Raw genomic sequence first — 12,373 nt, forward strand, 5'->3', positions numbered from 1 at the left:
ATAATAATAGTAATAATAATAATAATGAAATATAAATATATATGTGGCCATAATTTCATATTAAAAATAATTTATAATCTAAATCGATAGATCAAAATCGACAGGCTACAATCAATGAAATTTGGCCACAATCAACAAGCCATGATCAATTAAACGGGACTTGGCCATAATTAACAAGCCATAATCAACAGAAAATTATTTTTTGGTGCCAACACTACCACACCACACCACACCACACTCGTCATTGATCCACAGTTGACTAAGTAATTTCCAATATTTGTGAGAATTCAATTACGAAGAGATTGATGAAAGAAACCATGGGAGCTGATGTACCGATTTCAAGTTTATTAGAGAAATTAAACAAGTTGAAAGACGTTGTCCAGGAAAGATTTATCTATCCAAGACTGAGAAATCATGTACATGTTGCCATTGACGAACTACAACACATTCGGAACGAACTTGAAGAAGCAGAGGATACCAGTACCCTTCTTCCCACTGTTTACACTTCAGATGATACCAGTACCCTTCTTCGCTCTGTTTATTCTGCTGAATTTTTAATCGAAACTTTCCTCCTCAACACACCAATTCATTGCCGACGGGATGATCTCAAAAATCTTACCAAAAACCTGCCAATCCCACCATGGACCCAATTACGGTTCAGCTCCAAATTGAAAAAAATCGTGAAGAGTTTAAAAGCTGTACATAGTGAATCGCGGCCTCGCAGAGACCATTCGGCGATCAATCACAAAACCCATGAATTTGAAGATGATGATGATGATGAACTTGTTGGATTTGGAGATGTGGCAGAGAAGAATCTGGTAGATCGACTGATCAACGATGAAGAGAAAAGCCTCCGCGTGATTTCTCTGGTCAGCGAAAAGGCTGTGGACAAGACAGCTCTGGCAAGGAAGGTTTATAACAGCCTCGACGTTCGGCAGTCTTTCGAGTGCCGTGTTTGGCTCCATATTCCCAAAAATATTGAATGCAAGGATCTGTTGATTGTCTTACTCAAACAGATTCCGATGGGGGTGTTGAAGGGTGTTAAAACCTACCACTACCACCTACTACCACCTACTCCACCTACTACACACCTACCTACCTACTACCACCTACTCCACCTACTACACACCTACCTACTCTACTCTTCTATATGTAGGAATCATTGTAAACATATTCATCAATCAATAATACATCAATTCTCTATACAATTCTCTATTTCTCTTTATACATTGAATTTTAACATGGTATCAGAGTAAGGTTGAGAACCTAGTAATTCCGCTTCACTGGCGGGCGGCAGCCTCGCCTTGGCCGCCCGTCGGACCTCTACACATACATTCACTCCGCTGCCACAAATTATTTGATCTTCTTGTTGCTGCTGCTAACAAATTCCATGGCAGAACTTCACCTTCAAGATCAGAGCATCATCACCATCATCCATCTTGAACATCCCCGCGGTCCTTTCTTGGTGGTTGTTATGGAGCCAAATTCACCGGAGCTAGAGCTGGACACCCTGAGAGCAATCAAAATACTCGAAAAAGGCGCCATGGGCACTGTATTTCTTGTCCATGACCAGTCACGTGACCCCTCTGCCCTCTGCCCTCAAAGTTGTCGAGAAATGCTCTCTCTACTCCAGCTTGACGCTGACCGCCGTGCCCGCTGGGAGGTCTCCGTCCTGGCCCGCTTATCCAACCCGACCCACCCCTTCCTCCCCACCATTCTCGGATCCTTTGAGACCCACCAGTTGTTGGGTTGGGCCGTCCCCTACTGCCCCGGCGGCGACCTCAATGTTTTCCACTACCGTCAGACCGACCACGTCTTCTCTCCTTCAGTCATTCGGTTCTACCTCGCTGAGATCGTCTGCGCTCCAACAAACCTCATCTGCCATCATCCTTTGCTTCTAAGTCTATGTCCATGTAGATCTCTTCTTCGTCCCTAATCTTACGGGACTTTTGATTGCTATCTTTGGAGCTGTGCTGGGCTCAGTTGGATGGTTCTGGTATGTAATAATCCTGATAGCTCTTCTTTCTTGCTGTTATAGGAATACAAATTACTTTCTGTTCCTTTGAAGCACTTTGAGCAGCTTTGTGTAATGCTTTCCCAACAATGCACAGTTGAAATTGATAAATGCAAGATGCTCCTTTAATTTAAAAAAAAAAAAGCCAAAAGTGCTCGCGTCTGTTAGAGAAAGACCCCAGACTCATTATTATGCTCTCTACTCTCACCTTTTCTCTCTCTCCACTTTCTCACATGGGTTTGTCCCTCTCTCTATTCCGTTTGATTTCAAAATCAATTATTTTTATTTATTTTTTCCAAATCACTTTTCATCTTTTTTAAATACCCACTCTCCCATAATCTATCTTTTGTAGGGGCCCTAACCCCCACTTTATTTTGAAACAATCACACTGATGTTCTTCATATAATCCATCCACAAATATTTTTTCTCTCTTTTCTTTATCCCATGTTTTCTTTCATTTTATTTTTATTTTTAAACAAAAAACTACCAAAACAAAAAAAAAAAAACAAAACAAAACAAAACAAACAAACAAACAAAAACAAAAACACAACACACAACACCACCACATCCACAGGCAGGATTTTTTTTCTCTACTCTGCCGCCGGTCTCTTCTTCTTGCCTTCGTCCTGGGTGGCCCTTGATGGTGCTGCCTCTGTGTTTCCCACGCCGCCGAGCACGTTCACTCCCCCCTGCTCCTCCACTACAGCATATGGCGGACCTCCAAATCGGAACATAACGGTGGCCTTCCGCTTCAGCTCCTTGTTTTCCGCCTTTAGCACACTTATCTCTGCTCGCGCATCCTTATACATGCGCTGGAGCAGAGCCAGTTGGGCGTTTAACTGCTGCACCTCATTTGTCCTACTTTGAAGCCGGTGCGACAAGTTTGTGACCGCAGTCATGGTCTCCACACATGACTTCAATGTATACTGATTGGCCTCAATATCCGATTGCACTGCCATTTTTTGCTCCACTGACCGCATCGAAAAGTTCGACGGAGCAAAACCAGAGGCGCTTGGTTGAGGTTCCAGGGCAACCGCACCAGTTATCTCTCTTGTGGACTCGTTAAGGTCTGGAAAGAGCGTGAGCAGACCACGGGAAGAAGAAGAGGCCATTTTCTGGGCAACCGAGTGTTACAGAGTATCTCTCTCAGAAAACGAAGAGTTTTTCAGAGGTTTTTAGCAGGTTTTTGTCTTAGCCTCTGCCTCTGCCTCAGCCTCCGTCTTGGTTAAATAGCCAAGGCAGACACACGCATCGTGCGCCGCTCGGCGCTAGACGACAACATGGGCGCGCAAGCCAAGGTAGTCACGCGCATCGCCATAATGTCCGGCACACCTTTTTATGGATTGGGCACGCCTTTTGATGGCACGCCTTTTGACAGATTGGGCACAGCTTTTGAGGGTGCGATTTTTCCAACGGTCCGGCATGACCACATAAAACTGTCCCGACATTGATTCCGGTTAGCGTCTACAACGGTCCGGCATGACCTCGTCAACTGTCCAGACTTTATCTGCTACAACGGTCTGCCACAACCATACAGTGTCCTCTACAACGTTATGACACAACCATACAGTGTCATCACCAACGGTCTGACACACCCATACAGTGTCTCCTATCCTCTTTTATTTTTATGTATTAGTCTATTTTCTTATTTTGTTACTCTTTCCAAACTCAAGTTGATTTGTGTCTCTCCTCCTTGAGTTTGCGGGGGGTTGTTAAAACCAACCACTACCACCTACTACCACCTACTCCACCTACTACACACCTACCTACCTACTACCACCTACTCCACCTACTACACACCTACCTACTCTACTCTTCTATACATAAGAATCATTTTAAACATATTCATCAATCAATAATACATCAATTCTCTATACAATTCTCTATTTCTCTTTATACATTGAATTTTAACAAAGGGGGTAGAGCTCATGAGCGAGGACGAGCTGTCTGCTCTGCTTTTCCAGACTTCAATGGAGCTCAGGTTTCTAATAGTCTTGGATGATGTCTCCTTGTTTGAATTCTGGCTCATGTTAGCATGTCCCTTTGCAGACCCCGCCAATGGTAGCAGAGTCATCCTCACTACTCGCCACTCTAAGATAGCCTCGGATGTTGATCCGTGGAGTCGCCCACCGCTGGAACTCAAGCCCTTCACTGATGAGCTGAGTTGGGAATTGTTGTCGAACAAGTTTCGTGTAGGCAGACATGACACAGATACACACCGCCAGTTAAACAGTTACAAGGTAAAAATTCTGGAAATATGCGGCGGTTTGCCTCCAGCAATTGTCCTGCTTGGACGATTGTTGTCAACTATACAATCTAATGAGTTGGTCTGTGTAATTGATAGTCTTTTAATCGACTTGGACAAACTTGATCAATCACCTCTCTCAAATATTATAGCTTTATGTTTTCGTGAGCTACGGTCTGAGTTGAAGCTATGTTTTCTTTACTTGGCTCTCTTTCCTAAAGAGTATGAGATCTCCCCGCGGAGGCTGTTGCAGTTGTGGATTGCAGAGGGTTTTGTGAAAATGTCAAGTACCCAACAACCTGAAGATATAGCCGGTAAATATTTGAAAGAACTCGTGCACAGAAACATGATTGAAATAGCAACAAGGAAGGAAGATGGAAGGCATAAAACATGCCGAATGCCAAGCTTTCTTCATGATTTCTTCTTTAAAAAATCTGAGGTTATAGGATTTATTCACGCCCACCATTGCAGAGCGAATTGTACATCTATAGATTCAACTGCTCAGCTTAATACAGATTCACCAGCTAATCAGCCTAATACATATTCATTTGCACAGAATAATATAGATTTACTTGCTCAGCCTAATAATGTTTGTTTATCAGATGTTTGTTTTAAAGCCCGAACGAGAGGTACATCCAACGAAAAAATCAATGAGTTGCTTAAAACAATTATTGATAGGAGGGGATCTAGAGGTTTTGTGTTGACGAAGGTGCTTGATCTAGAAGGTGCCCACAGACCTTTGCTACATGTGAAACTCGGCAAGTTTTTGAGCAACTTAAGGTACATAAGCTTGAGATGGACCGGTATAGACTCATGTCCGAAGTCTATTGGAGATCTACCGTGCCTGGAGACTTTAGATTTGAAGTATACTAACATAACCAATCTGTCGAGTTCCATTTGGAAGGCGAAGAACCTTCGACATCTGCTTATGAACGAGGTGTCCATTCCAAAGCCGTCATCATCAAAATAGTCTTCAACTTCAATGTCCAACATTCAGACCTTAACGGGCCTCCGTATTGGTTTTGAGGACCCCAAAGAATACGGCTTGAACAGGTTCACCAGCCTTCAGAAATTGGGACTGACTTGCCATTCAAGATCATCAGTGGAGAAAACATGGGATTGCATCTCACAACTTAACAAACTTCAACTTCCAAGCTGAGATCAAGGGATCATCAATTCGGTCAGCCTTCAGAGCTCGCGGTTCCTGACAACCTGACAACCCATCCGTCTCTCTCAAACTTATATTTGTTCGGAGTGTTCAGAATGTTCGAAGTTCGAAACCTTCCCCAAAACCTCAAAACCCTGACACTGTCAATGTCGAAAATCAAAGAAGATCCAATGCCGGAGCTAGGGGAGTTTCTGCCTCAGCTGAACATACTCAGGCTTTTTGCTGACTCTTTTGTAGGGGAGAAAATGAATTGTCTTGGTGGGGGATTTCCCAAACTTCGTGTGTCGAAATTGTGGATGCTAGAAACCCTCAAGGAGTGGATCGTTGAGGAAGGTGCTATGCTCGAACTTGAAGAATTAGAAATTAGAGGTTGTGAAAAACTGGAAAAGTCACAAGGATTGGAGCGGCTGAGTCACCTCAAGGAATTGACTTTAACAAACATGAAGCGGGAATTTGTAGAAGATGTTAAACAAAATCTGGCGTCCGTGGGCAGATCACACATACTACTCACCAACAAGTTCAAGTCTTCCACCACTCTGGCATGTAAGTCTTCTCTTCTTCTTCTTCTTCTTCTCTTTTACTTTTTCTTTTTCTTTTTTTTTAAATGGAAAATTTCTATCTATAATTATGTTTCTTATCTTAGTTTCTCATTGTTAGACAAAACGCGAATGAGTGAATTTCACATACGTTTACTTATCAGAGCCCCTTTGTTTTTTGTCTTAGAATGAGAAAATGGAATGATGAATAATGTTACATTTATCATATTTTCATACCGCATTCACTATATATACCATCTCATGTTCAACACATCATTAGTGTAATAGGACCTTTCACTCATGTCTATTTCTAATGCAATGCACACACATGAGACAGTATACTAATGTTGTGTTTGGTTGGAGGTCTTGGAAAGGGATTTGGAAAGGAAAAAAGAAAAGGTAAGTGACATGTAAATATAATATACCTACATTTCACCTAGTTTCACACACATTTTCTCTTTTATTTTCCAAATCCTCTAGCCAAACACAGTGTAAATGTTACATAAAAAAATGATAAGTGTTACCATTACTCAATGAGATTATATATAACATTACTCCTATTTAATTTCTTCAGCACTTATATATATATATATATATATCAGCAATACTAGGTATCATGAAAAATATTTCATGAAAATAATCATGAAAGTTTTGTGACCATTGGATTACACTTAGAATAAAGCACCACGCACTAATCAAGGTAATCCAAGAATCAGAAATTTTTCATGATCATTTTCATGAAAAAATTTTCATGATCCCTAACTTTTCTCTATATATATGTATATATGGATTTTATAAATAAGTACCCTAAGGATGCATTAAATACAGTTAGTCACATCTACTATCACAGAAAAGAGAAAAGACTATAAATACGTTTTATTAGAGACTAAACTATTTTTTTCTCCGATTCCTTCTATTTTAACATTATATACTTTTCATAGAGTTTTTTATTTTAACATTTTTTTTATCATGCCTTTATTTTTAAATAACATTTCGTGGACTATTTTTTAAATTTTTTTAAATGTCCTCTAGTTTCAATCATAATTAAATTATATGGTGTAAAGAAAATGAAACTAAAAATTAAAAAAAATAAAATTAAAGTGCATATAATTTTTTATATTTGTTATAAAAATAAAGGAGTTATAAAAATTTTAAAAAAATAACGAAAATATAAAGGGCATATACTTTTTATAATTTTTTATATTTGTTATAAAAATAAACGAACATATAAAAAAAATTAAAAAGTCACGGAAAATATATGTTCTTTATTTTCCTTACACCATATAATTTAATTATGATTGAAAATCAAGGGAATTTAAATTTTTTTTGAAAAAATCTACAAAATATTATTTAAAAATAATGGCATTTAAAAAATATTAAAAAAAATTCTATTACAAAAGTATATGGTGTTAAAATAGAAGGAATTGGAGAAAATGGTTGTTTAGTCTCCAGTAAAATATATTTATAGTATTTTCTCTTTTATATGATAGTGGAGGTGATTATGAGTATTTAATGCATCCTTAAATGATGGTATTGAGATATGTATTGGTATTGGCAATATAGTGTTGATATCAATAGTAAATAATAGATATAATGGTGAAATCAGTAATCTCACTTTGTGGTGTAGACCACGACCCAGTTAAGTTAGTGAGAGACAAGATTTGTCTACCTAAGTTCATTTTTGATTATTTTTTTTATTGCCCGATGACCCCATGTAAGATGGTGTTACTATTGCACTCAATATTTATTCTAATATCGAGCCGAACAACATTAACTAATGATATCGGCATCGAAAGTTCAAAATCCCAATATCAATTGATATTTAAAACCTATACATATATACCCAGGCGTTATGTATCTAGAATATTTTTTATAAAAAATGTCTAAAATTTGAATATATGTTATAAATTTAAATTAATATCTCTACTAAAAATTATTAAGTATTCTCGATATATTGTGTAATATTGTTTACACGGTGCTCCTTACAATGAGAAATAACAAAACACACTAGGTGAGTCATTCTGTAACAACTCCGACCTGTGATTAGCCTATAATACATTATTAAGATTGTCTAATAAGTAATTAAGATGGAGTTATAAGTTAAATGTATGTGTTATGTGTAATTGTGTTTATATCTGTCCATGGTAGGAATATCTGTCTGTTTTGGTATGCGAATTGAAGATCTTATCGGCGTCCGAACACGAAACTGATTAGGTTAACATGTAATTTGGACTTTTTAGAAATTTATGATAGGTTTAATTGAAACATAATTTGCAATTAAATAATTATAATAAAATAATTAGCACTAATTACAATTAATTAACCTAAGTAAACCAAGCCTATATAAGGCGACTTTTAATGCATTCTACACACGTATTCCCTATTTTGAGACCAACAAAAATGTAGAGAGAGGGAGAGAAGAGAGAACATGGAGATCAAAGCTTGATGATGAAGAATTACTTGAAAAATTGAAAGAATTGGAAGCATAGTTGGAGAATTGGCTTGCTAACTTAAAGACATAGTAATCTACATCCGGATTGAAGAGTTTAGGTAAGGAATCAAGCTTTTAGTTGAGCCATTGAGACACTTAAACACATGAATTCAAGAGAATTAAGTTGATCAATGCAAGAATTGAGTTAATGAGGTAAGAAAGAGGACCATATCATGTATGCATGCATTTTTATCCCATTTTAAGTTTGAATTTCAAACAATTTTCACATGTATGTAATAATTCTAGCTTGGTTTTGAGAATTCATCACATTTCATGACATTTTATCTCAATTGATCATGTTTTGAAAGAAAAGAAATCATGTTAATTCATGTTCATGTGAGTTTCAAGTTTGGTTCTAAAAGAATTGGCATGCTTTTGGGCTTGATTTTGTGAAATGACTTTCAATTCATGATGTTATACAAGTTTAGACATGATTTTTCAAGTTTTGGCCCAAAAGAAGATGATTTTGCGAATTGGAGATGGATTTTGAACTTGGAACAACAATCTGGAAATTCTAGATTCTATATCTTCGCTCAAGCGACCAAAGCGACACTCGAGCGACCAAAAGTTGACTAGAGCGTAAAATTCAAGCTCCTAGTACTTTTGCAGACATGAGCCTTCGCTCAAGTGATAGAACATGCTCGAGCTGCCGCTCTTATCTTTAGACCTTGGCTCGAGCGAGCAGAAGTTGCGCTCAAGCATAAAATGAAAGCTCTTGGAAGTTTTGCAAACCAAGGGGTCCGCTCGAGCCACAAAAGTTGCGCTCGAGTGAACTGCCTTGTTTTCAAAATTTTGGCTAAGTGTTTCAAAGTATATTTTGACATCATCATTGCATCTTAGGCATTCTTAAGCCTAAATTAAGATATAATAATGAGGATAAGGGTTAGAAACACACCAAGATAGAAAAGAAATGAGTTAAGTGTTTTCCGAGCATGTGTTTCAATGTGTATCCACTATGTGTTTGTGTAGGTCATGCACCATAGACTGTCTGATCCGTCTGTTCTGACTGTTTTGCAACAGGAGCTGTATCTGTGAGTAATAACTCTGTAAAGTTATGTTTGACTTTAATTATTTTCTAATGATATGTAATGATCTGTTTTTTGAAATGCTATTTTCTATATGGGTGAATGATTGTCCAGATTTCTAAAATGTATTCGTGGCATTCTTAACATCATGTGATATCTATTATCTACTTTATAAACGTATCATACAATCATGTGTCTACTGAACATCTTATGTAATCATGAGCCAACTGTACGTCCTATGTGATCATGGGTCAACTGTTATGGATCCTTATGAACGTCTCTGTGCACATGAGTCAACTATTCTGTTAACGCTAATGGATGTACCACGTATAAATATCTGTGAACTCTAAATCTGAATATGGACATGAATATGAATCTGTTTCTGATATAAATTCTAAACTTTGATTTTCGAATCTGTTACGGACATCATTCATTAAAACTTTTATTCTTTTATTATTCACTGGGTTCCAGTTCACCGTATTATTAATGTATGTAGATGATCAGGCGCGTGACCAGGCTTAGTGATAATTTCCTGGAGATCAGTTTTGTCAACCAACCGTCGTGCCTCCCAATAAGGTTCTCGAGTTAAAGTGTGGTCGTGATTCTACAAACAAGTTTTAAGTTTTTGTTTTCTTCTGTTTGTTTAAACAATTTTGTATACTCTATATTTAGGGCTAACTCCCTTTGACTGTATCCGTGTTGGTGACGTAAAACTAATGTAAATATGATGTCACATATATTTATATATGCTTTAAATTTTCTATCTCATGTATGTCTGCACAGCTCTATGGACATTGTATTTGATATTTGCTTCCCCCAGCTCCTCTAATTTTGTTTAATTTGTTCAGAAGCCTTCGGTAATCCTAGAATTATTGACTGTTGGCGATGCTGAACCTATAGGGATGGGTTTGGGTCGTGACACATTCCCTATTTTTCAACTACATGAGACATGTGAGATAGTATTGTCCCACCTATTAAGTTTTTCTCACATCATTGATTGAGAGTACTATATAAACAATGCTACATTAATACTCTTCGATTATTGAATAGTTATCTTTGATATGCACATTTTAAGTTTTGGATATGCTTATATATGTAGTAGCGTTATAATTTCGCTATGCACAGCTTAAAACATATGTTTATTAAGAATAATTTTTTTTTTTTTTGTTTTTTTAGGATTGTCTTTGGAATCCAGAATGTAGTTTTAAATTAAAAAATGATAAAAAATCTAAATGAATTATCAAGTAGTCTAGATAATACTGACATGGATCACATCTACATGAGTATTATATAGAATATTTGGTATTTTTTATTTTATTATAATTATTTTTTATTTTATTTTTATTTTTTTGAGATCCCTAGTATTGTTCTTTTAGATTTTACACTTAAAAATGATTACACTAAGTCATAATAAATTTATTAAAAAACTTAAAGGGAAATAAATTTATAGTTATTGTTCAAAAATGGTTAATTATTATACATATGTTTAAATTGCATATAATAAGAAAGAACTATCATGAAATGAAATTTTACTATAAATTTTTCATACCTAACATTAATCTATTTTTAGCTTATTCAATGTAAATATTCATCACAAAAATGACTAAGCGTTAGAGAAAATGTTAAGCTATGCATTCAAAGTTTGACTGATTAACACCAAATTTTCATAATTCTAGCATAGCTCAGCTCGACTTGTTTTGAAATTAATAACTTAATACAATATTTTGTCATGTACTATAAGGTAGAATTAGGGGGATTTTTTTTTAAGGTCCCTGGTATTACGATTTTATAACATAAAGGACACCCAATATTTTCATAATGTCTAAGGTCCCTCATCATCGATCCAGAGAAAATTCGATCTAAAGAATTTCTTTGGAAGAATTTTCTCTGGACTTCATGGGGAAATTCTGGTTCACAGAGAATTTCTCTGGACAAATTTTCTCTGGACTTCACAGAAAATTTTCATTCCAAACCAGAGAATTTTGTGGTCCAAATCAGAGAAATTCAATCCAACTCAGAGAATTTCTTTGGTCCAAACCAAAGAAATTCAATCAAAATCATAGAAAATTTTTACTTAATCCAGAGAAAATTCAAAGCACTCTAGAGAAATTCAAAATTTCTCCGATTTGTTCTTACCTGATCTGGAGTTATAGCTGCGTTTGTTTCTTTTTTCTTTGAGTTGTTGTTGACTCAAGTGAGATCATAGGTGGCTAGTTTAGAACAGACTTGACTCTAGAGAAATTCAAAATTTCTTTGCTTTCTTTGATTCAAAATTTCTCTGGACTAGAATTCTCAGAGAAATTCAACAGACTTGATCATCTTCAAACAATTTCTCCACGAGCACTTCTCTACAGCCCCATAGCAATTCGCTAACTAATTACCAATAAAAGTGATATGGAACTATCATAGCAGGTTCCAAATTGTTGACAAACCAGTAGATGAGATCATAAGTGGCTAGTTTAGAACAGACTTGACTCCAGAGAAATTCAAAATTTCTCTAGACTAGACTTCTCAGAGAAATTCAACAGACTTGATCATCTTCAAACAATCTCTCCACGAGCACTTCTCTAAGGTCCCTCAAATCAAACCAGAGAAAATTCAACCAGAGAAATTCTCTGGTCCAAACCAGATAAAATTCAACTAGACAAACTGGAGAAAACTCAATTCAACAATTATAGACTTGTAACAAACTTGGTCTCTGTGAGGAATTTTGTCGAACACTTTACTAGCATTATCTGGAAGTCGAGTTTTGGAATAGAAATTGATAAGCAAAGAGGCGGTGAGGTGTTGGGAAGATAGAGAGAGCTTGAGAGAAAAAGTGTGGAGTTGGAGGTCGAAAAAAGAGAGAAGAGAGGGAAGAGCAGGCCTTGAAGAGGGTGGCTAGAGTTCGATGG

The 12,373-nt window shown here is 36.8% G+C and overlaps 1 protein-coding gene across 1 annotated transcript; it reads left to right on the forward strand.

Moving 5' to 3' along the window:
• Positions 1-313: 313 nt before the first annotated feature.
• Positions 314-6,155, forward strand: LOC114265778 (putative disease resistance protein At1g59780). The gene is made up of 5 exons (XM_082918021.1): positions 314-1,038; positions 1,398-1,855; positions 3,931-5,228; positions 5,322-5,361; positions 5,415-6,155. Exons 1-5 carry the CDS (start codon positions 318-320, stop codon positions 6,153-6,155), a joined length of 3,258 nt encoding a protein of 1,085 aa, XP_082774147.1. The 5' UTR covers positions 314-317.
• The last annotated feature ends 6,218 nt before the right edge of the window (positions 6,156-12,373 follow it).

The sequence above is a fragment of the Camellia sinensis genome, chromosome 3 (genome assembly GCF_055761805.1).
Source record: "Camellia sinensis isolate YWXY chromosome 3, ASM5576180v1, whole genome shotgun sequence".
NCBI classification, from domain to species: domain Eukaryota; kingdom Viridiplantae; phylum Streptophyta; class Magnoliopsida; order Ericales; family Theaceae; genus Camellia; species Camellia sinensis.